Here is a 26331-nt window from a genome sequence, read left to right as displayed (position 1 = left end):
TGCCTAGTGGTTTTCTTCTAGCTAGTGATTTATAATGTTTTTTTTTCTAAAACCAGTGATTTTTCCCCAAGTCTAGTGATTTTCACGATATATGGCGTACGAAACTGCGAAAATTTGCTTGATTTTCAAAAGAGATAGAAAACACACCCTAAAATTCAATGAGCTTTAATTAAAAACACGCCATTAGATACGACATATCAGAGAACCTTAGTGTAGAGGCTTCAATCCCCTATATGAAAAAATGTTAAATTTTTTTTTTTTTTTGCCAGAAAAAGATCACGGATGCGTTATAATTTATTATTTTTCTATGGGTAATCGTATCGAACCAACGGTCCTAGAACATCGGGAGAGGGTTTATTTTAACGGAAATTAAAATTGTTTATGTCCCTTTCATTTGACCAAAATGATCTGACGGTTACAAGCCCCCATCTTACGTCCCTTTCCCTCCCCAAAAAAATTCGATCAAAAATTCGATATTACGATTTTGATAGCATAGTTTAAAGGTTCCAAAACTATACCTTTATATTTAGCATGACCCCCGCCGCCCTTGGGGATAGGTAAGGGGATGAAAGTATGTTAAGGATAACAAGGATAATCTACGATTTATCAAAACCAGTTTCATAGCCACAGAGACAAATAATGGGTGAAAGAATGCAATTGACTTGTATAATTTGGGCTATATATTTGCACATTACGGGGTGGGGGTAAGGTTAGGTTTCTTGACCCCTACACCGCGTTCCATTAGGATTAACCTTACTTCAATTCTTGGATGTGTTCCGTATAATTAAAAAGTAACTATTATTCGCATTAAAAAAGCAGTGAGACCGATGCCTATTGAAATTTGTAAAGGGTCAGAATTTTTTTTTTTGTATTAAAATATAAAAAGGCAATTTTCAAAATTGTCGCTGGTGTCCCAGTAATTGTAGTTGCTCAACTAAAGTAAAAAAAAAATCGTTCCCATTTTTTGAGGAAAAACTGGGATTTTGAATCGACAAGGAAAATAAAAATTAAAAGCAAATAATTCGATTAGATCCTCGATAACCGATTTTTAGTGATTCGGATTCCAATTTCGGTATGTTCCAATTTTGGAACATACAGGGAGGAAGCAAGGATTTATTTCTATTCACTGCATAAAGATTCGAATAGGAATTTTTCAAAATTTCAAGAGGATTTCCCCTTGAGTAAAAACAAAACATCAATCTGAACTCTGAAGGTATTTTTCCAAATATAGGGGGGTAATTTTACCCCGTCTATGGGTGCACCTGTATAAAATATGGTAAAGAAACAAAACAAATATCAATCACAATGATAAAGAATATTATAATTCTTGTGGTTAGTAGTAAATAATCTAGTAATTTATGTGCTTATTTAGTGTTTTTTCATAGAATCTAGTGATTTTCCATCTTGGTTGGTAATCCCTGCATGTCGCTGAATAAATTAATGGAAGAAGATTTGTTCAGGTTTTTTTTTATATGTTGGTTTACATTTAATTGTCTTAATTTTTATTACCTCTTGAATTGCTAAACTAGGTTTATTAGATGACTTCTGCTTCAAACCTGGACAATATCAAGTATGTGGAGAATAGGCTAGCCTAGCCATTGAAGTTAGGCTAACCTAGGTAGGGCAGGGATACCACCAGATGGCTAATTTGACAGTGTACATATATACAAATCTTTAAACCGGCCAACCAGTATTTTAAGCCTAAGAGTCTAGCTGGACATAAGGAAATGTATTAAGAAAACAATTCTTACTCCATAATATGCAGAATAATCCTAGTTATCCTAATTTTGCAGGGGGAGAGTCTTTATCTTCACTTCTTTCCTTGTTTTTCCAGTTTTTCTAAGAAATTCATGAATTTCTTGGGACCTAGGCTATATATTCATAGAGTATATAGGCTACCCCCCTAATGTGCAAATATATACCTAGAATTGCATCCTCAGTCTAAATATAACATCCATTTGCTATGTTTCCTTTTGTCCAGCTGGACTCCTAGGCTTAAAATACCAGTTTCCTGGTTGGCTAATTTAAAGATTTGTATATATATACACTGTCAAGTTAGCCATCTGGTGGTATCCCCTAATATTCTAATCTTGGTTTGCAGACTTGTCTTCCCATTCTTCCAAACTTTTTTAACTATGAAAAAAACACCCTGAGCCTTGGCTATTCTACTTTTAACATCCACTGCTCCCACCATCTTTACTATTAATATTACCAAGGTAAGTGAAGCTGCCCACCTGATCAATCTTTTTGTTACCCAACATCATCTTTACATTTTCACTTATTTATTATTTCACTTATATATTATTGAAGTTTTGATATTGTATAAAAGAAGCCCTGAAAATGGTAAGAAGAAGGGTTGACAAGCAGAAGAAGGGGAGAGTCCTGTTGTAAGAGCAATTTGGGTACTTGCCAAGTATTTACTCTTAAATTGCAGGGAAAAGGTAGCAGGACCCTACACTTCCCTTGTTTGGCCCTTATGAAAAAGCCCAATTAGTTTTTTTTTCCCCTTGGAAGAATATGAATTCAATCCCATGGAGGAGAATCGACCAACTTTGAAGCCAGAAGGACCCCAAACAATAGAGTACAAGTGCTTTCTAACAAAGAAGTAGATTGAAAACAGTAAATTTAGGTGGAGTATTTTTATTTTGTCAGAATTCAGATAGGTATTCCTAGCTGCAATTTAAGGTATTAGATCTGTCTTGTTTGCAATCTTGTAATCCCTAGTAGTCAGAAAAGGGTAGATTAAACAAAAATAGAAATGAACTAAATAGTCAGATTATCATGTTTCCATCTATTATTATTCAAATTTTAACTTTTAAAATAATTTTTTTTTCTGATGTTCAGCACAATCACTTTGGCTAAACTGGATGTCTCCAGTATCAACACAGAGTGACATGTTTTACAATAGATCAAGCAATGTAAAGAACCATCAAATATATTATTAGGGACAAATACATTATCAAATAAATTATTAGGGACAATAATAGACAAATACATTATTAGGGTATGTGTCTTTTATCTAGGGGAAGTTGCATTGTCAGGGTAACAACTATCATGTTGAAAAGGAGTTCAGTGGTACATTTTATTTTTATTCATTTCATATTTAGCCTAGAGCTATGTAGAGGGGGGATGAAGATGAATTATCAAGAATACAAAACATTTAGAAGATCATAAAATTTGCAAACTAAAAATGTCTCAGTTTTCATTTTAGCATGTCTCCTTCTAGAGAGTCACTATTCTTAACATTTACCATAATTTTTATGTATTCTCCATGAGTCCTCTGAAACATGCTCTGAAGCTGCAAAATAATGGCTTGCCAGTAGGAGACATGTTAAACCAAAAGGGAGGCATTTTTAGATATTTAATTTTATATTTATGGTTAAGTTTGTGTTTTTGCGATTCTTCACTAGCTTATGTAACTATAAAAGTTAGGGCTTCTTATTGATTGATCATATGCACTTTGATAGCACTACCTAAGTAACGAGCAAAGTAGACTTTTTGTTATTTTTTTTTTCTTTTTGCCTAAGTACTTCGTATAGAAGGAGTTACAGTAATGCCTATCAGAAGAGGCTCATTTAACTAGAGATTGAAAGTTCTAGTGCTATGTTTAAGAGTCAAAATTAGTTGAAGGGTAAGCAGACCCTTTCCGTGCCCCTATTTGCTGTCCTGCTCACAAAGATATCCAATCAAAATTTTAAGATTGCCATTTTGTTTAGAATAGTTGCAAAGTCCAATGACTATGCCTCTGGGGATAACATAACCTCACATCCCTTTAGGCAAGGGCTTTAAGCTATTCAATTTGTCCTTTTTTTACATATTACCTTAATTACCTTAATTTGGACTTCGGAGCGAAATTAAGATCCATACTGGATCTGTTGTGCTCTGGGTCAATGATGGCAAAATTTCGTCTCTGTGTTAGGGCCCAGTGACACGCCATAAGAGAGGTCTGCTGGAGAGATGCAATTTAAGCCCAAAGCAGCATCAGCCTCCTAGCAAGACAGTCATTATGATGAAGTTGGTATTAGTCAATAGTTGAGTGGGATGGATAGTCCCACTCATATTTCCATGGCTTGTCATTCCATTCCTTGTTCAGTCTGGACTTGGAGGATGCAGCCGTGGGTGCAGTCACCGTTTCAGCTTGAAGGCTATTCCAATCATGGACAACACGCTCAGAGAGGACGCGTTGCCGTGTTTGTGTATTGACAGAATGTTTTGACAGCTTTTGTGAGTGTTCTCTTTTGTGGTGCTGACTTGAGTGTTTGGTAAAAAGGGGGTTATTTGGTTGTGCGTTATACTTATAGGTCAGCATATAGGGTTTATTTTATGAGGAAAGGGTAGCTTTTTTGATCATGGGTCTAAAAAGGCAAAGGGCTTTCAGAGAATGAACTGTGTTGAACTAAGTCAAACTCACTGTGTATATACAGCACAACTTGTATTTTGACAGCTTTGTTTTGAGCAACGAACTTTTTCATACATAAAATTTGCACAAAAGTAACAAGTGTAACTTAGTATAGCTTGCAGTTAGAAATACCAATAGTTTTCTGAATCACAATTAACAGTGTAATCTAATCAGTGGCAAACCATTTACTAGCGATAAATATTATGCTCCATAATTTTATATGTACCATTTTATCAAATCGGTACATGTTGAAGCCTTTCTTACTGGACAAACTCAGAGGGTAGTAGTTTATGATGCCACTCATAAATCTGTTTATTCTGATGAAATTCCTGTTATTAGTGGAGTTCCACAGGTCACAATCCTGGGGCCCATGTTGTTCAGCATATATATTAACAACTGTACAACTCACCTCAAAAACTCACTGAAACTATATGCTTGCACTGATGATTGCAAGCTCTTAGGACAAGCCTAAATTAGCCCCAATCACTCAACAATGCAAGTAGATTTAGATGAACTATCTTAATGGTCATCTGAGTGGGGTTTGCAGTTCAACATGTCAAAATGGAAAGTCCTGCATCTTGGACATGACGACCCTAGGCAACCTTACCATATTGGAGATGACCTACTTGAAGCTCTTTGCAAGGAGATGGTCCTGGCCGTTATTGTTGATGATGAACTCAAGTTCCACAACCACACACAAGCTCAAGTTGCTAAAGCAAACCAAGCCCTAGGGCTTGTAATACAAATGTTTACCACCAGGAAGCCGTGCATGGCCAAGAAGCTGTACAAAGCTATTGTGCATGCACACCTGGAATTTGGAATAACCCTAGCGTCTCCCCTTTATAAAATGGACATTAAAGCACTCAAGAGTGTCCAAAGGCAAGCAACAAAGCTCATACCAGCTTTGCAAGACAAGCCATATGAGGAATGCCTTGTATCCCTCAAACTCCCCACCCTAGCCTATTGAAGAAAGAGAGGAGACACAATTGCTACTTGAAAACTGCTAGAAAACAACCTCTCAAGTCAATTTTTGTCCTCATCTCTTGCAAGTACAACAAGAGGTCACACAAAGAAGCTGTAAGTCTCCCACTGCTATTGGCATGAGCGCCAGGACTTCTTCTCTCTACACACTGTCCCTCACTGAAACAGTCTCACCAACTCCACCATCCAGTCTCAAACCATACAAAGGAGTTGATCAGGACTGGGCCAGTGCAGAGTGGAGGCTAACCTGGGATGCCAAACCATAGCCATGTCACACCACCAGCAAGATGTTCAACAGGAGGGTCATCACTACCTTATCTCACTGGACATGCAACTTAAGGTAATATTTACTCTAAAACTGCTAGTGGAGTGCAGTATTCAATGTCTGAAGTATACTTTACATAGGTTACTGCTTTTACTTTATGGATGGAGGTGTGCACTCCAATGCCATTGGTATTATAAAAATAATGCATACACAACTGCATGTTTGATACTCATTGTTTACTATACTACAACTATAAAGAACACCATTTGATTTTCTGGGAGAACAATATTGATCTGCAGCCTGGCAGTCACACGCATTGTGAAGCTGTGATATTAGTTTTGCCCTAATCTAATCCCCAAAATAAACAGAGAATTGCTGCTACTTTGTAGTGTTGCTCTTTTATTCTACTAATCTTCCATGTTCCAGCTTTCCCATTACCTGCTTTAACTGTATGTACACCTTGATAGCTACCAGCCCTTTTAAGATTCTTCCAAGTGACAAATAGACAATTTTGAGAGAATTTGGCTGTTTGTCTGAGATGTGGACAAATATTCACTTTCAGTTGACAAGAAGTGGAGTAAGCAGAAGCTTGTCCACATGGAAAAAGGATAACAACAACTTAAAAGTAAATTTTCACATAGCAACATTGAAACTTAATGAGCTTTTAGTTTGAACAACTTTTAAAAAGCAGCAGCATGAGAAAAGATACATACATCCTGTGAGAAGAGATATTTCAGAAGAGATACATCACCTGGTAAAATAAAAACATATAAAAAACGAACAGCTCTTTTTGTTTTGTAGTTGCTCTTTTTTAGAGTTTTGGTTCTTGTTGGATTGACTTACTTACAGTTCATTACCACAAACTGTTTGATCAATCTTCAAACACAGATATCACTTAGCAGAGTAAGAAATTAAGTCCAACCATTTGTAAAAAAAAAAAAAAGTCTGAAAATAATAAAAAACTTTACAAGAAAACAATCTGGAAATAATAGCAAAATTTTAACTTTTGGCCATAATATACAATTTTTTTATGAATCATGTTTCGGGGTCCCTTCCATTTTAATCAACTATTCTTCGAAATTGAATATATCTATAGCCTAGTTTTGTATCATTAAGGGGGTAGAGGGGAGGGGCTGCAATTTTTATGGTAAGAAGATTATATTTTGTAAAGGTTTTGAATGACAAATCCAATTTTACCACAATTTTTTTTTATTCAATTAATTATATCTCAGGATTAGCCTTCACACAGGGTTAATAATTGCTCAATCAATAGAAGTTGTGGAGGTAGGCTTAGGTATTTAACACAATTTTCAATGCCCTAATTTGAGCAGAATATCTATTCTGTAAAATTTCATTCACTTACGTAACAACTTTAATAACCCTCTTTGCATCAATGCTCAGAATTACACTGAACATAAATGTGTTCAAATGAAATTCTTTACCAGGAGCCAGAAGAGGATATTTGATGAAATGGTACAGGGATGAATGGTATAATGTGTAGTAAATAGGCTAATTGAGACAAAACTTTGGAAAATAGTGAAAACAATTTATCAAGTTAAGTGCGAGTGATAGTTACTAGGGATGGATTATCACTAGTGATGAAGCACTAGGGGTGGCAACCCCAAAGAAAGGGGATTTTGGGGGAGCTAATTTTTTTCGAGAAGACAGTTTTTTGGGAGAATCTTCCAAAAATTTGTGGCTAATGGGAGCACTGATATGATATTTTCAGACAGGATGCCAACAAATTTTACTAGGCCATTAAAACTGCCAAGTAGTATTGCTACTTTGTTACTGTACTTTTTGCATGGTGTGTTGAGGGGAATGTAGTACTAGTCAAAAGGCCCCAAGTACATACTACTATTACTTTCACTGCCACTTCTAATATTATTAATGCTTTTTGTTGAGGGGGGGGGATGTTGAACTGACTAAAACGAAACTAAGTGCGTGAGGGTTGTCAGACAGATGTATCATGAAACTGTCAATGAAAGTTGATAATCAGACCATACTATATATGTACAGGTTTTCAAAAGTGTGTAAGAAATATCCAAGGAGTAGTTGAGGTTATTCAGTTGAAAATCTATGGGCTACTGCTACTACTATTATGCTTCAAATTACTACTGCAGGGCTAAATCAAAAGAGTTTAATTGCATCCTGGTTTTCATAATGACACTGGTGCAATATTCCAGGAACAGGTTAGGATATTAAGTAGAAACTTTCAGGTAAAGTTTATGTGGCTATAAAACTAAATCAAAAGCTATTATGTACATCCGGGTGCCAAAAGGGCATATTATCAGTGTCTTAGCGGCATTTGGGTGTAATATGTAGAAGATTGCATGGTTACTACATCACTACTGCTGCTTCTATTATTGAACTGATTAAAAATGGTAGCCTATAGTTGGATCCAGATGTCAAAATAGCATAGATATAAAGTCTCAGGAACTGAATCAGAGGGAAAGGTAAGGGGGTTGTAAAATTAAATTGAAACTACTATGTGCATCTGGATTGTCAGAAGGGTGTATGTGCAATATCCCAGGAATAGCAAGGGGTGTTATTAGAACTTCTATAATGATATATTTGTGATATCTTTGGAATAGTCAAAGGTATTAAGTTGGAACTTTCAGGGGCATTTTGGGTGGTTTGTTTAACTAAATAGGGTAGTTAAAAGAGTACATCTGCAATATCTCTGGAATGACTATTGGCATCAAAGTGAAACTTTTAGGGGGTGTTGGAGTGAATTTTGAACTAAATAAAATGACGCTGTATGTGCAGTGTGCACAAACTGTCAGAAGTGTGTGTCACCCATATCATGTGGACAGTTGGGGGTATTAAATTGAAACTTGCAAGGCTATTACAACTAGGCCTACTACTCCTTCTACTACTATTTATGCTGCCTTTACTACTACAACTGCGTCTGTGAGTATTTATGACTGCAACTGAAACTATTTACAACTGCGACTGTGTCTACTTGTTACTATTTGTGTCTGACAGCACCTCCAACTGCAACTACTTTCCAACTGCAAATGCTTGCAACTCTGACTAATCGCAAACTTGGACTACTGGTAATGGCGATTGCAGATCAAATCACTGTCTCGGGGTAACCATTTAGTTGATCTTTTCCAAATAGTTGAAAAAAAAGCTTTTTTTCATATTTTGAAAATGTTAAAACTGAATTTTCTGAAGGGCTCCCAGATTAATATTTCTTCCCCCTTAGACTTCAATATAGCCCCTATGCTATGTCCAAAGGTTGGTTGATCTTTTTGACGACAGATATTAATGCATGAAAAAGGGCACAGTAGGAGGATATTACACTGTGATTGAAATCATCGGGAAATCTGTGGAAAGAAAATAACTTAAGACCAGAAAATTCGATTTTCATTGCTGTATTGAAGCCCTTTATCAAAACTGTCGAAATGATTACAGCAATAGCTACAATGTGGTATAGAGCAGGCTGTAAGAACTGGAATAATAAACCTTCCTGGTAAAACAATGTCCAAGATCTCCTCAGTTTGTTTACTCACCTTGTTGCAACATCCAGGTCTATCATTCAATGAAGTTTGATTTTCTGTAGCATAGTTTTACTGATGCCTTCGATATCTTGATCTAGGCCAGTGAAAGTTTCAAGCCAGTCCTTGAATATTGTTGACCACCTCCTTTATAAAGTTTTGTTTTAGGTGTGCTCTGGATGGATACACATTAAAGGTAATTAGTTAAAAATATATAATTAAAAAGTTGTTTCCTATTAATTGAAGCCCAAGGAGACCAAAAACGACATCATAATGGGAAAATTCCATCACTCAGGTTACCATCTCCACCCCAAGCTAGGGCAGATGGGGATGCAAAATCAGAATATTAATTTGTGCAGTATTTTCTGGATTGAAAGGTCGTTTCCTACTAATTCAAGTCCGGGGAGATCAGAAAATGACATCAGAATTGAAAATTTTTATCGCTTAGTACCCTGTTTGCACCCTAAACAAGGTCAAAGGGGGGGGTGAAGAATTAGAATCTTAATATGTGCAGTATTTGCACACAAATAAAAACCAGATTGTTCAAAATAATTTGCTTAATAGCATATTCAAAATCGCCTGAAATCACCCATGCAGAAATAACCCTTTGTAAGGGAAAAGTGGGGAAATCTTGATTTGTAATTTGCACTATTTTCTTGTTTGCAAGGTTGTATTCCTATTAATTTTAGTCTGGAAAGACCGAAAATAACATCAGAATGGTAAAAAACCTATATTTAATACCCCCTTTTCACCCCAAGCAAGGTCAGAGGGGGATGAAAAATCGGAATCTTAATTTGTGTAGCATCTGCACACATGAACACAAAAATGTTCAAACAAAATTGCTGTATAACATATACAGAATTGCTTGAAATCTGGGGCTGGGAACTGGTCTGTATAAAGGCTGGAAGTCTGAAAACAGGGGCTGGAAACTTTTGTCAACCAGTTATAACTGATATACCATCTGCTCCTGAAAGCCTTCTCAAACTGATTCACTGCAGCTGTAAAGGTGATTGTGATTGTCTTCAATGAACTTGCAAAAAGAGTGACCTTTTCTGCACTATTGCTTGTAGCCAGTGCCATGGAAAAATTGCTTCAACGTTTCTTTGGACTATTGTTACCTCAACAATCAATGTGATTAAGCAAAATTTGTGTTTTATTCAATAGCTTTTTAATCAAACCGAAGTTGGGACTCTTTCATAGTCATACTAACCAAAACGAAGCTGTTATTGAACTGTTCTTGCTTGCTCTTTTTTGTTTTAGTTTTTACGTTTCATGGTTGTTTTACAGCAGTAACCAAATTTGTCAATTTGAGATTATTCACACCCCCTCCTCCCTCTTCTTCCAGAAAAAAAGGGGATTTCTGCACGGATGATTCTGGATATGTTATTAAGTAATTTTTTTCTTTTGGACATTTTGGTGCCAAAACCATTTCTGTTACTCAAATGCTGGGTGAAACCATATTTTTACTTGACTAAATATTAAAATGTTGAAAGATTACCTGAAATAAATTTATGTTTGTGGTTAAAGAGAATCTACAGCCTTATTTTTTTTTTATAAAGTTAAGGCTGTAAGTAAGAACTTCATTTCCCTTTACAGTTATGATATTTAGCCTAAGGTATGAAAGAAAAATTTGGGTAAAGGTGTAGGTTAGAGATAATTGAGAAGGATATATATATATATGTGTAGATCTGCTATTCTTTACCCCCTATTGTGCAAATATATAGCCCAGATTATGTATTTCCCGTGCACTCTGCCTGTATGTCTCTCTTGTTTCAATCCGTTTATCCATAATTTAATCAACTGTGACAAAACAAGAACCAGAAAAACAAGAGTGAAGTTCGAAATTGTTTTTTGTAATTTAGTCCAAAATGAGGCACTGTCATAGCACTGAGGTATTACTCTAGTCCCAAGAATACCAAAGGAATAAACTAAACTGTTGATTAAACTGATGAAATTCTACAGGAGGGGCATTACCTTTTTTAAGCCCACAGAAATCAAAATCATTTAAAATTTTCATCATAGGCTGAAAAAATGATAGACTGAAAAATGAAACTGCTCAACTGGTCTTGTAGCTCCCGGGCAACTCTAAAACACTAATTTCACCCTATATTTCCTAGGGAGTACTTTGTTTTACCTTATTTTACCAACGGCACTTACTGGGTTTATATTTTACGGACATTTTACATTAGCGTCCACTGCAACCAGGGGCGTAATTTGATATGGGGTAGGAGGGGCCAACTGCCCATCCCAGTTCTTGGTTTGCTCACCTCCCTCAACCCCAATTTGCCCCCCAGCTGAAATTTAATTTCTTCCAAAATCTTGTCAAATTTAATATAAATCCGCATATTTCAAGCATCAACAGAAACAGATCAGTTTTTTATTTATTTTTTATTTATCTTTATAGCACTATAAAGTACCTTTATGGTACCAAATGGCTTATTTTTTAGTTTTTACCTTTCAAAAACACTTAAATTGGGAAAATTTGCTTCAACTTTGCCCCCCCCCCCCCGAATTTTGATGAAATTACGCTGCTGTTGCACAGCTCCGCAATTTATATTTAAATGCTTTATCCAGTTTCTTTACATCCCTCATATCTTTATGACTGCTTTGAGAACTGGTTCAAAACTTTCAGGGTGTATTGGAGGGCCAAATTGATGTAATTTTTACTATGGGTGAGGAGACAAAGGTAAATCAATAAACACGGTTTGTATTTAGGTCACCAAAGAGTATTTCTACCATAGTTCAGGTTTGAGTTTAAAATAGTACTTCCATGGCCTCATGTTCATGTTCATACTAAATCAAACAGCTTTTTCCTGCTGACAATTATGATTCCCATTATGATTAATTGGTAATAATGAAAAACATACCAGGTTATCTCTCCTCTGTCCAGATATAAGAGTTGTATGTGTAATCAAAGGCCGTGTGAAATTTCCAATACACATTAATTACAGTTTTACTTCATACCCTTCTATTAGTTCTACCCTTTGAATTTTTTTTTTTTTTTTTTTTTTTTTTCTCATTTGGCAGCTGTAGTATCCTTTCAAAGAATTTCTAATTTATTTTTTATTGTCCTGGATTTAGACCCAAATAATAAAAAGTTTTTCTACTATAACACTATGTTTAGTAAAGTTGAATAATGCAAAGTCAGAATTCCAAGAACAAATTTCTCACACAAAAATATAGTTTTGTTGATGAATAAGTCATTCTCTGGTAATGAATAAGCTTCAAAGTTCTTTTAATATTGGCTTTACTTGTCACATCATAGGATTTAAATTTGAGTGTTCCTCCAATTGAACAATTTGAATTCTAAGTTTTTGTTTCTAGCATTGATTCCTAGGTATTTACTTTTTCCCTCAAAAGTTTCCACTTCCATGTAACAAATTTAATTTTGTTTTTTTAGGTTTTGATCACTTTGCACTCTTTCAAAGATAAGATAAGGAAATTTGTTTAGTATTTAGAGTATATTTCTAAGCGCCTGGAATACCTCAGTTCAGTTGAAAGCCAACTGCATGTTTGAGTGGATTGGTAAAAAATGGATAGAACCAACCTCTCTGATTGTGCTGTTATTAAGCAAGGTAATCAGTTTCCATTAAAGTAAAATTGATCCTCTAGTCTTTGAGGTACATGATATTATAGTAGCCTGCACGTATTTGCTGTTAATTTCTTCATTTCGTTTTATTTGTTGTTGATTTTATTCACTTATTCACAGTACTGTTTTTCAAGGTTTACATTCTGTTTTGTATATTTTTTCTGCTCCTTTCATTTTTTCATCAATTTTAAATTAAGTGAGAAAAACGGGTTTAATTTAAGGAAAGCAGTGACAAAGAATAAATAAACCAAACATGTCCATAAATAAAAAAAAAAATCCGAATATTTCAACTCCACATCTGGGAGCCTTTATCAACCGAAAAAAAAGAAAGAAAGACAAAAAATTGTTAAATCATCTAACGAAACAGACGACAAAACAAGACAACAAGAGAAAAAAAAGATAAAACAAATAAATAAAATCACATCTTAATAAACTGCCAGAATACTGCAATGCTGTAGTTCTGTGCTGCAGTGTTGCAATATTTTGGAAGTTTATTTATTTGTTTTGTCTTTTGTGTGTTTTTCTCTCTTGTTGTCATGTTTTGTTGTATTTTTCTTTAAATGATTTAACTTTTTTTCCTTTTTTTCCGTTATTAATTAACGTGTTGTTTGTTTATTTTTCTTTGTCACTGCTTTGTTTAAATTAAACCCGTTTTCCTTGCTTAATTTATTGTAAATGGAAAAGCAGTATTGTCTAAGAAATTATTTATATAAATGTCAACTTTTCTTAGATTTTATTTTCGATTTTATTTTAATTAATTTGCCACAAAAGATATACATTATCTGAAAGACTAGAATATGTCTGGGGTATGTCATAAGGAATAGAGAAAAGCAAGGCAAGTTTCGTTAGACAAAAGAAGAACGGAATAAATGTACAAGTAATGCTCTAGTCATTGGGGTACTTGATAGGATAGTAGCCTATATGTATTTACTGTTAATTTCTTTTTTTTCAAGTTTAATTAGAATATTCATTTCATTTGATTTGTTGTCGATCTTATTCACTTATTCACAGTATTGTTTTTCAAGGTTTATATTCTGTTTCGTATTTTTTTCCTGCTAGTTTCATTTTTCATATCAGTTTTTGAATTGAGCAAGACAAACGGGTTTAATTTCAACCCGTCCAGTTTTCAGTAATTATTGTTCGGTAAAAAAAATAGAACATTTCCAAGGAAAAGTTAAAAAAAAACACTAAATATTATTTGGTTCCAAAAATGTGTTGCAGGGTAGGGAGAAGACCGAGGGCTTACCACAACCCAAACCTGACTATTAGGTTCAATATGCCAATTTTAACTTTTTAATTGCTAAAACAGGCTTTTTTCTGGGTGCTGAAGATTATTTTATGTTTAAGTTTGTTGTTGTCTCTAAGCGTAACTAATATTTGATTAACCATAATTTAGCTTAGTAACATATCTTTGAGGGAAAAGATCCTTTGTTGCCTCCACAGTTTATAGAATTATCCAGTAAGTTTATCGCAGATCATTTCTGTTCTTCATTCTGGGTACGAACAAAAAGCTCCTCCCACTTATTTCTACATTAGCGGGTTAGTCTGTTTCAATGAGAAATGGTTACAAAGTGCATTATTCGTAATAGCGGGTTTCCACTTGTTTCGTGTCCAAGAGAAATCTGGCTTGTCTACCCGTGAAAAGGTCTAATGCCGCTTATGTTTATATCTGCAAAAACGTTCTCTGGAGCACTCGTACCTTGGTCCGGGTTTTTATAATGGGTGAGATAGGGTATGATCATATTGATAATTCTATAAACTGTGGTTGCCTCCAACAAGCCATTCAATTCATTATTATTGGTCGGTTTTTCTTACATCTTCTCCTTTCTCTATGAAAGAGCGTTTTACCTCTTTCAGAAAGTGTTTCTTGCAGAACTTTTTAGCTTGTAAAGTTTCCAAAATTTGGCAGCTGTGTTACCCATAGAAACCACATAGCATTTTTTATTTTATATTGCTTTTTTTTACTTTTTCCCTTATCTTAGAAAACTTTAACAAATCAAATGTTAACTCTTGATAAAAATCAGTTCTCAAGCATTAAAAGGACGAATTTCTTACATCAATATGAAGTTTCGTATTTAAAACATCAGTTAAAGTCCAAGATGTGGATTGTTAATCCAATCTGTTGCATTAGAAAGAATCTGAACTGCTTTCAAAAGAACCTGATATTTTATGTAGTCAGTAGCCTATGGAAAATGCTTAATATGTTGCTGAACAAATATAAATTTGATTGTCAAAACCTTTCTATTGAAAAGTTATTAAGCCAAGACCCTAATTTGACGGCATCAATGTTTAATGCATAAAATAAATTCCTAAAGTTTCAATTCAGCTAGAGATTTCATTAAGATTATAAAAGTAGTTGATATTATCTTTAGTCTGTTGCCTATTGAAAAACTGTATTTGTGAAATTATTGGTACTAAACCGAAATCACTTATACAAACAGCGTAATGAATTCTGTAACATGATCAAGTAGATGCTCGATGTTGAAAACCTTCCTTTTGAAAGGCATAAAGTCAAGACCTTAATATGACTACTTCAGGCATATGAACAAATAAAATAAATTTTGGTATTGAATTCAAGAGCTGAATACAAGCGATCAAAAGTACTGCATTTATCTCGATTGAAAAAATCTTTGACAAATAGTTTTGAAAAAAAAATCGAAAAATACGATTGAAAAAAAAGCGTTGAGAATGTGAAATGTGCCATATAATATGTATATGATTGTCAGAACCTTCATATTCAAAAATCACCAAGTGAAGATCTTGGTGTGACTGTGTTCATTAGCGTATGAAGTAATTTCGATAGACTGAATTCAGGTGCTGAAAAGTACTAAATTTACTCACATACATCGAATTCAAGTTCTGAAAAGTATTAAATTTATTCTGATACATAGAATTCAAGTGCTGAAAAGTACTATATTTATTCAGACGCATCGAATTCAAGTGCTGAAAAGTATTAAATTTATTCAGACACATCGAATTTAGGTGCTGAAAAGTACTAAATTTATTCAGATACATCGAATTCAAGTGTTGAAAAGTGCTGAATTTATTCAGATGCACTGAATTCAAGAGTTGAAAAGTATTAAGTTTATCCATATTTAAATAGTGCTTGGTGTATATAAAGCATGATGCCTATGGATAATGCGTTATGTTTGGATCAATACAAATATATATTTAATTATCGAATGCTTCCTATTGAAAAGTTCCCAAGTCAAGATTCTGATGTAGCTATATCAGTTATTAGAGCCTAAAATTAATTCTAATAGAATGAATTCAAGTGTTGAAAAGTGATAAATTCCTTCAGGACTAAAAAATACTTGATGGTAAAATCTGTGGCCTTGAGAAATTGCTTAATGTAATGTTGAGATACCAGCGAATACGTACTTAATGACTAGAACTTCCGTATTCAAAAATTATCAAATTAAGAACCAGATTTGACTACATCAATCCATAATATATACTGGGATAGACTAGGATTATAACTTACCTTGGATAGGGAAGGATGGCCCTAATAATGCCATCCCAATACCTATATGACTGACCACATATTGAAGGTAAATTTTGTATAATCTCTTCTTGGTCATTTATCAAATAAAAAAAGAAGTCTTTTTAAGTGAAAGTAAGGAGCGACATTAAAATTAAAAACGAACAGACATTATTCCGTATATGAAAGGGGCTGCCCCCTCCTCAACGCCTCGCTCTTTACGCTAAAGTTTTGTTTATTCTTTAAAAAAAAATGAAGTTGTTTGACAGAGTCAAACTTTAGCGTAAAGAGCGAGGCGTTGAGGAGGGGACAGTCCCTTTGATGTACGCAATAATTTCTGTTCGTTTTAAGTTTTAATGTCGTTCCTTACTTTCAATTTAAAAAAACTTGTTTTTTTATTTAATTTCTGAACATTTTAAATTAATGCAGCTTTGATTTTGGTTCACCGTACATGAGTAATTAAAACGAAATTTGCAAATTTTACTTTTTTTGGCTAAATGGCTTTCTCGAAATTTTGATCTGACGTAACTTACGAATTAACTTGTGTAACGAGCTTCTATGTTTGTATATTTTTATTACGCATATTAGGGGGTTCGCCCCCTAGTCAATACCTCGCTCTTTACGCTAAAGTTCAAATTTTGTTCCAATTTTTTAAGAATGACACCTTAATCACAAAGGCCGTTAATTAGAATAAATAGCTCTGATTAAAGTAGCCTACAAAAAAAGCTTTAGCGCAAATAGTGAGGTAATGACTAGGGGTTAACCCAATCATATACATAAATCATTTCTGTTCGTTTTCAGCTTTGATGTTGCTCGTTACTTTCAGTTGAAAAATTGCTGTGTTTTTTATTTTGTTTCTGATCGTATTTTTAAATAATGCTGGGAAATCCGGCGCCTCCTTTATAGCAATGCCCCTTCCCCCATGAATACTTCCTCCGTGGAATGATCCTCCTATGTAACCCCCTCCCCCAACTACCAGAAAAAATCCCCCTGAAAACTTCTTTATACTTCCCAATAACCATTACTTTATGTAAACATCGGGTAAAGTCCATAACTTGCAGATCTTCTCCCGGGGACTGTGGGGGATTAAGTCATCCTCAAAGACATAGTTATTGCATTTTTTGACCATGCTGAACAAAATGGGTATCTCAAAATTTTGATCGGGTGACTGGGAAAAAAATAGCGTGGGAGGGGCCTAGTTGCCCTACATTTTTTTTGGTCACTTAAAAAGGGCACAATAACTTTTAATTTTCATCCGAATGAGCCTTCTCGCGATATTCTAGGACCACTGGGTCGATACGATTACCCCTGGAAAAAAAACAATTAAACACGCATCCGTGATCTTTTTTCTGGCAAAAAATACAAGATTCCACATTTTTGTAGATAGGAGCTTGAAACTTCTATAGTAGGGTTCTCTGATACGGTGAATCTGATCGTGTGATTTTCATTAAAATTATTTGACGTTTAAGGGGCGTTTCCCCCTTTTTTCGAAAATAAGGCAAATTTTCTCAGGCGGGTAACTGCTGATGGGTGAAACTAAACTTGATGAAGCTTGTATATTTGAAATCAGCATAAAAGTCTGATTCTTTTGATGTGTTTGTGGGTATAAAAATTCCTTTTTTAGAATTTTCGCTACTATCGAACCGGGTCGCTCCTTACTTACAGTTCGTTACCACGAACTGTTTGAAACATTTCTTTATATTGAATTTATTGTCAACCTTTGATTTACAACCGCTCTTCTGAAGTCTATAGAATTAGAGTTCATCAATAATTTCATCTGTTTAGATACTTTTAGATACCTCTTTTAGTGAAAGGGTACTTCGTATACAAATTAACCAATTGGTATATCATGATTTACAGCCGCTCTTCTGAAGTCTATAGAATTAGAGTTCATCAATAATTTCATCTGTTTAGATTCTCACAAAGCAAAAAGAAAGGTACCCTTTCACCTCTTTTAGTGAAAGGGTACCTCGTATATAAATTAACCAATTAGTATTTAACAAAGTAGTACTTGGCTCTGAATTATAATTCGCCTGATAGAATACGTCAAGCATTGTTGCAAGAATTTTAACAGGATAATGAAATCTGGTGTTCTTAGCTGAATTTCTGCTTAGCTTTATTGTAAAATTTTTCGTTTTTCATTTTCAAGTCTCTATTCTCATCTCTAAAGCACAGTGTAAAAGTTGTGTTGTCTTCTATATTTTATAAGTAACTAACTTGCTTTGCCTTAAGGGTGTATATTTTTTTGTGTCTTTTAGAAGTCGAAGAAACACTCCCAAATGACACTAGAGATTGTTATGGAAGTATAAATCCTTTTGTATCACCTAAAGAGGAAGACAATCCCTTGGCTTCTCCTCGTGGCATAGTTTTAGAGTCTGAGCCAGATTCAGACACTTTCAAACAAGAGGCAGATGTTAGCGAGGATGGACGTACGTTTTCAGATATACCAATTTCTTTCTGTGTATTTAAGTATGCAAAACCAAATGGCGGATCTCACACTCTGCCTAAATATACTATACAAAGTGAACATTGTTGTCAGTTGGTCAATTACATCAAGTCTGATATCAAAATTAAACTAGTCGTAACAACACATTTGAAGTCTTATATGCCCTGCAAATAGTAGGCCTGTAATATAATTTGAAGACTAAAACACACTGAAAGTATTTAAGGAATAGATAATTTGTAGGACCAAAATTAACTTCAAATGGAAGCTAAAATTGTATATTGTTGTAAAAAAAAGGATTTTGCCATCACAAAAGGATGACTAATTTCTAGCTTATAGCATTAAAAAGGGAGCTAGGGATTGCTTATGTTTCTTAATTTTATCATATTCTTAGCATGTAACTTTTGGTGTCTTGAGATCCTCTTAGCCTCAAAAACAATCCTTGGATAGTTTATTTACAGCCTTGCAATTCTTTAATTTCCCATCCAATTATTACGTGTCTGCAAATTGTTGGCAAACAATTTTCGTGAATTGATAATTCTGTTTCCTTTTTCCTGACATAAACTGTTAGCTAACAACTGGAAATGGGGGATACCAATATTTCAGAACTATTTTAGCCTTATTGTTGATGTATTTCATTTGTCTTAGAATATTGTCATTTCGACAATTTATTTTTATTACCATATTAGTTTTCATCACTTAACTATTATTCTATTTATTTTATTCTATCCACTAATTAAACATTTTATTTAGCTTCTGCATATTTTTCCTTTTTAGTATCTTATATTTGTTTAAATTTTTTGTTTTTTGTGCATGTCCCCTAAAATCAATCTAGTGAAAATATTTGGAAAGACTTAAATCTGTCCGAGACATTTTGCCAAAGAATCAGGGACCACTTCTTGTGGTTGGACTACCCTATGTATATGCCACCACCTATTAGCAAATTAATGTATTACCTCATATAAAAGTCACTGATAGTGCAAGATAATAAATAAAAGGACAGCAGACGTACAATGTAAAATTGAATGATTTAAATTTACCACCAAGGGATAGATCATCTAAATTCCTCAATTGTATGCCAAGTATAAAAAAACGACAAAAATCAACCATTTAATTTGAGTAGATTTTTATTTATTCTAGTTCTCACAGTTGCGTCGTTGTTTAATAATGCTTCAACTGAACAAGGATATGGAACATCTGGTATTCCTGATCTTGAAAGTATTTATATAAAACAAGAAGTTGGCTCAGATTGTCAACGGGAAATGCCCAGTAACATTGATCCACATGCTCGATATTGTGTCGCAAAACAGGTGGAGCCGAAAGCTTCGTCAAAAAAATTGTCCCGAAAATTTAAATTTAAATGCACAGTGTGTCCTGGAAATTTTCAAAGGAAAGCAAATTTGGTTGATCATATGAGAATTCATGCAGGGATCAAACCTTTCAAGTGTGATATTTGTATGAAAACATTCGACCGAAGCTCCAATTTGTCTATTCATCAAAGAATTCATTCCGGAAAGAAACCGTTCGAGTGTGATTTTTGTAAGAAAACATTTAGCCGGAGCGGCACTTTATATTATCATAGAAGAATTCATACCGGAGAAAAACCTTTTGAATGTGATGTATGTAATAAAAGTTTTGTTTCTAATTTCCGCTTGTCCAAACACCGAAGAATTCATACTGGGGAAAAACCCTTCAAGTGCGATGTTTGTGAGAAAAGCTTCACTTTTAGTTCTTGCTTATCTAGTCATAAAAAAATCCATAGCGAGGAAACACTTAGAGAAAAACCTTATGAATGTGATATATGTAAGAAATGTTTCGCTTCTAGCTCCAATTTGTCTGCTCATCAGATAGTTCATTCTGGAGAAAAACCGTTTGAGTGTGATATTTGTAAGAAAAAATTCAGCCGGAGATGCAGTTTATCTGATCATAGACGAATTCATACTGGTGAAAAACCTTTTGAATGTGAAGTTTGTAAGAAAAGTTTTGCTTCTAATTTCAACTTGTCGAAACACCGAAGGGGTCATACTGGGGAAAAACCCTTCGAGTGCAATATTTGTAATAAAAGCTTCCCTTATAGTTCTGGTTTATCTAGTCATCAGAGATCTCATACAGGGGAAAAACCTTTTGAGTGTGCTGTTTGTAAGAAAAGATTCACCTCAAGCTCCAATTTATCTGATCATAAACGTGTTCATACAGGAGAAAAACCTTTTGAGTGTGATATATGTGAGAAAGGTTTTGCCACTAGTTCTAGATTAACTATACACCGAAGGACACATACTGGGGAAAAACCTTTTGAGTGTTATATTTGTACGAAACGATTCAGCCAAAGTTGGAATTTGCTTGAACATCAAAAAACCCATTCAAGAGAAAAACCTTTCAAATGTGACTTGTGTGATAAAACTTCCATTTCTAGTGCTGGATTATATAAACACCGAAAGAAACACATTCAGGTGAAACCAGTCGATTTTGACGCAAATGAAGAAAGCTTAACTTCTACATCTAAAAACGAAAGAAGTGCAACTGGGGAAAGTTCGTTCGTGTTTGTAAGTGTATGAGAGTATAGGTTAACAAGAAAAATGTCAACACAAAATCCTATTTATCTCCTATCTCCTTGTACTGTTTTGGAAAAGACATTTTTCTTAAGTTTCATTGCCTGATTTGCTGTCCAGTATGCCCATAAAACGCTGAATAGAAAAACACCACTTAAGAAAAACAGTAAAACTTTACATACTCGTACAGTTTGTAATTAATACTTCAACGTGTTGTTTGATCAAATTTTTCAATCAGTTGAAGACCAACTTTTGTGATTTTAGTGTAAAATCATTTTCAGTGTATTTGCGTAATGGAGTCGTGCAATAAAATCTGGTGATTAATGTGAGAATAGTTTTTGAACTTTACGGTATATCTGATTTAGTCTTAAGTTTTTGTAGTAGTTTGGACATACAAACAGCTATCTGTAAATTCGTTTAAGTGTCCTCTTCGGACCATTTATATTGTTATAATTTTTTTCGCCAGGGTCTTTTAAGGCCGATCCTGTTGTCCCAGCCTTAGTTGCGAAATCTTTTTCTCAGAAGCTAACTTTTTCAAGAAGGTAGGGGATCAACTAGGATCGTTATATTTAGGCAAAGATTCTGCCGAGTCTTGAACAAGGAAAAACTAGGTTATTTCTTGATTACATTTATTGGTTTTAAGAATACAACAAGAATAGGGCTTAGCCAAAGGTTGATAGACAAACATTAACAGATAATAATTAACACTTACAATTGGAGCAATCTGGTCCGTCCCAAAATACCACTGAAAGTAAACTTACAATTAGCAAGTGCTAAAGTCTACAGTTGCAAATGGCGGTCTTTTACTATTGTCCTCGTGTTTTATGCTCTGTTTTCTATAACCGTTGTTTTGGGCTCCAACGTCAATATTTTTCTCCACAGTTTTTCTGGTGTTTTTTTTATCACATTAAGCATGGGACATTTTTGTCACTTTATCATAAAATTGTGCAACCTGAGATACAACCTTTGATTTTGGGCTCGATGGTATCTGTAAAACATTACATTATATCTCCATGGAACCTTCAATGTGTCAAGGCCTCTGTTTTGACCTAAAATTCGTCTCATTCCCTGGAATTTTGCTTGCATCTCTTAATAAAAACATTGGAAGATTGATAGTATATTCTGTTCGATTTTAGTCTGAATTAGAAAAAAACAAGGTTTTTTCAAGTGAAAATAAGGAGCAAAATTAAAACTTAAAACGAACAGAAATTATTACGTATATGAGGAACTTCACCCCCTTGTCAATACCTTGCTCTTTACGCTATAGTTCAAATTAGTTAAGAATGGCCCTGAATCTCAAATGCTCTTTAATTAGAATTAATAAATAAATATGTGTGTTAATAAATACAAGTGAACATATTTATAATGATTTTAATAAAATAATATCTGGTGTTTCAATAAAATCTAATCTGGTGTTTTTCTGGTGTTTGTCTTTATCCAATGTAAATGTTCTGTTTCTAGTGCTCTTGCAAAAGATCCTCATTTTTATTCAATTAACTGTTAAGTTTCAAGGAATAAGGGACTATATATAATTATACCTATTTATTTCAATGTCCTGGAAAAAGTTTTTATTTAACATTTGAAAAGGCATTCAAAACCAATGATAGTCCAACTAAATTTTTGCCTAAGTAGTGGTAGAGCTTGAAGTCAGAGTTGGAAATATGCTTAGAACTAGAGGAAAATTTGTTTTTTTTTCTTATGAATGTCAACTCGAAGTTTTGTCTTTATTGTTTTTCTTTTATCACTATAATTGTTTGGTGTTCTATGAGCTTCTTTACGTTTTCCAATGCTGCTTTTGCAGTTTAATTCTACTGCTTGTTTTTGTCGCTAAATTGATTATAAGTATGATTTTTTTTTTTTTTTTTTTTTTTTTGATTCGAAAATATAGTAATTTCATGCTATCGGGTTTTTTCTTTACGTTTTCGTTTTGTTAGTTATAAAGGAACTTTGGTTTAATTTTTCATTTGATGGATCGAAACGTATATTGTTTGTCTTCTGTTTTTTTTTATGATGGTAGTGATTTTGTTTAGCTTATGCACATGTGAATACCAAGAACATTTTAAGAGGAAGGGGTGTCAAGCTTAAAAAAATCCTAAAAATGGCTTTCCAAAAAGTGAGTCACAGACCTGGATCGCTTATGCTGCTGGAGCCTGGAATGGTCACACTGCTCATGTCTCCCAGAGCTGCGGGGGGGGGGGGGGGTGTATAATATAAAAGCGATTTGTAAATGCCCTAGCTTTATGTTTCAAACTAGGCTACCACACCCAAAACAGGCACCGATCTCGTGCTTATAGCTCTTATTTCAGGGTATAAAAAAAAACTTGGTGACATCTCCCCTTTTACAAAACTTTTACATACTCTATTTGGGCATTCAACCTTTAAATTATCAAAGCTCTGACAAATATAACATTTCCTTGCAGTGAGAACAGTTTTTCTGTCCCCACTACAGTTCCAGGGACATATAACAATAGGTTTTTACCAAGCCTGTTTTCCTATCATAAATATTTGTTCTAAAATCTCAGCCTATATTCCTAATCTAACCCCTATCTCGTGCACTGAAGGATTTACTCCCCTCCCTACCCCCTGGTCACGTTTTATGTCAAGCCAGTTCTGACGAGTCCCTCATTCTTTCCTTTATAACGAAAGCCAGAATCTAGAACTGCTGATAAAAACTCCTATTTTCTTCAACAATTGCTTTCTCAATAGCTTCAAACCGCTGGGCTAGTTCATATGCTTCAGAAAGGGAAGTATAACTGTCCTGGTGTTCTAATAAATATCTTTTAATTTTTAGCCTCGATCCCTCAATCAAACAATTCGGACCTACACTATCAGGAAAATATGCTACACCACTATACCCGATCGATACCATTTTGTGACCATTTCTACCATCCTTTAAGACTGATATACAATTTAACTGGTTTATTGACTTAATTTGACCAAATCTAAAAAAAAAAATTCCAGGTGTGTAGACGCCTGTGTTACTTCTGACACTGGTTTCAAAACTTCTTATATTTGAGGAATCTCTATCTTCAGAAGAAAAAGTGGCGGCTCTGTTACTCTAAGTGGTAATGCATCTATTACCTTCCAGCCAAGGTGGTTTAACCCTTCGCAATTGGCTGAAAAAAGGTTTTATAAATCTGGAATTTTCGAGAACTGGAATATCCATTGCTGACCCAATTACTTGTTAATTTATATTTTCATTACTACTCTTGCCCTCAACTGGCTCATTGGTTGCGCTAGCCCCAGATTTATCTCTCATGTTTACACTCCATCTTATAGCGGCACTTTCTTTGGTTATTAAATTACCCACAGTAGGCAAAAACGGAAATATACTGAAATGTAATTATAATCCCAACGTGAAGAGTCAACATTCAAAGGGGCTTACGCCTTTACTCTCTGTTCATTCAAAAGGATAAAGCAATATATCACACTCAGGATCCGAAGTCTCTTAATTGGTGTTTACTTATTTTAAAAATCAAAATAACAATTGAGCAAAAAAAGTTAATAAAATCAAAGCTGTAAAAAATAAGGCAAAATCGTTGCTAAGCACTCCTATCAGAATTCCTACTCGCATACCAACTTAAAATGTATGAATTACTTTTGTAAGGCGTCCTTTGACAATTTTTCACTTTGTCTAAAACTCGAACCTGGAGCTGGAATCTAAAGTCCTCGACGATGAAAACTGAAAGAGTTCTTGAGTTCAAAACCAAATGAAAATTTTCTTAGCGCAACTGTACACTAGCCCAAATGGCTTTGAACAGATAGTCTCTACGTCGCATTTACTGCTGACCAAGGTGGATTTTACCAAACGTTGAAATTAAAGAGACGAAAGAAGTAATAAACCTTGTTTAATCCTGGAAACTTCCGGCGACAATGTAGTCAACGGGCCACAAAAAAAAATAATGTCTAATTTTAACTTGTCTCTTATATTCACTTGTCACATATCTTAACTTGTCTCTTATATTCACTTAAATTTGGAAGTCAAAACCCGAACACAAAGAAACTTGCTTAATTTACAACTATATAATTTAACACATAAAAGGAATGATACATATCTGACATTGACAAAATCTACTGCGGAACAGGAGCTAATATATATCAAAGTTTACAACAGATATACACACACTGGTGCAAATACACAGAGACAGGAGCAGATACAGAATAGAAATGATGTTGGGGGGAGGGGGCTACTGATAAAAATTCGGCTTACAATTTTCTGGGGTACACATGCCCCTGAAAACCTTCTGGTCAGACAAACAACCTACTACAGACAAACTTTCCACTTGCACACACATATAAAGACAGAAACACTAAAACACTTGCGCACACAAACATACATAAAAACAGACTATATACGTAAACACAAAAGACACGCATATACCCAAACAGACACAACCATACACACACGTAATCATACACAGGCAGACAAACAAACTACCGCAGACACGAACACACACAAACATATACACATATAAATACACAGAAACAGACATGCAAACACAAACAGACTTTTGAAAAATATCAAAAATGCACAAATTATGCTGAAAATGTAAGAAAAAACATTTTTTGTTAATTTATATACATTCATTATGTCTATTTACACTCACATATAGACATAAAAGCACAAACAAAAAAGCGGCAAAAATTATAAATTATTCGGAAATGGAACAAAAATCTTGAAAATTCTAATGTTAAGCCTTAGTAACCTAAAAAAAACTTACAAACAATACTAAACCTATTGGAATCAAATATGTTTAATACGTTTCTGCCCCGATAAAACGGATTATTGGCTAAAAATATTAACGAACAACGAGCGATAAATTTATGAAAAAATAAATCCCATGCAAAAATTTTTAATTTCAAGCACCAAGATTTACCTATTTATTTATTTGTGAACCCGTTAAACAAAAAAGAGAAAGAAGGAGTCTAAATAAAAGAAGAAAAAAATTAATAAAACTAAACACAACAAATACTTCGATAAACTACTATGATAGTACCAAAGACCAAGGATGGTTCAGCTTCAAAAGACGCGTATTGAATACAAAAACTTAGTAGCAGAAACGTAGAAGATATTTTGCGAAACGAAAGAAAACTTAACGAAGTTGTGACTTCTCTGTTTCA

The 26331-nt window shown here is 34.3% G+C and overlaps 1 protein-coding gene across 8 annotated transcripts; it reads left to right on the top strand.

The window, feature by feature from the left end:
- Window positions 1–1037: 1037 nt before the first annotated feature.
- Window positions 1038–23029, top strand: LOC148947940 (uncharacterized). Of its 8 annotated transcripts, XM_089095577.1 has the most exons (5): window positions 2443–2629; window positions 9317–9344; window positions 12549–12723; window positions 18477–18647; window positions 19802–23029. In XM_089095577.1, exons 3-5 carry the CDS (start codon window positions 12681–12683, stop codon window positions 21214–21216), a joined length of 1629 nt encoding a protein of 542 aa, XP_088951703.1. In that variant the 5' UTR covers window positions 2443–2629; window positions 9317–9344; window positions 12549–12680; the 3' UTR covers window positions 21217–23029. The 8 variants fall into 8 exon arrangements, with proteins under 8 accessions (XP_088951704.1, XP_088951708.1, XP_088951709.1 ...); XM_089095578.1 differs by lacking the exons at window positions 2443–2629; window positions 9317–9344 and adding an exon at window positions 1038–1213; XM_089095582.1 differs by lacking the exons at window positions 2443–2629; window positions 9317–9344 and adding an exon at window positions 1253–1332.
- Window positions 23030–26331: the final 3302 nt, after the last annotated feature.

Source organism: Artemia sp. Qi Xiang Cuo, chromosome 10 (assembly GCF_049724085.1).
Source record: "Artemia sp. Qi Xiang Cuo chromosome 10, ASM4972408v1, whole genome shotgun sequence".
In the NCBI taxonomy this organism is placed as follows: domain Eukaryota; kingdom Metazoa; phylum Arthropoda; class Branchiopoda; order Anostraca; family Artemiidae; genus Artemia; species Artemia sp. Qi Xiang Cuo.
This window is presented reverse-complemented; position numbering and strand designations above follow the sequence as displayed.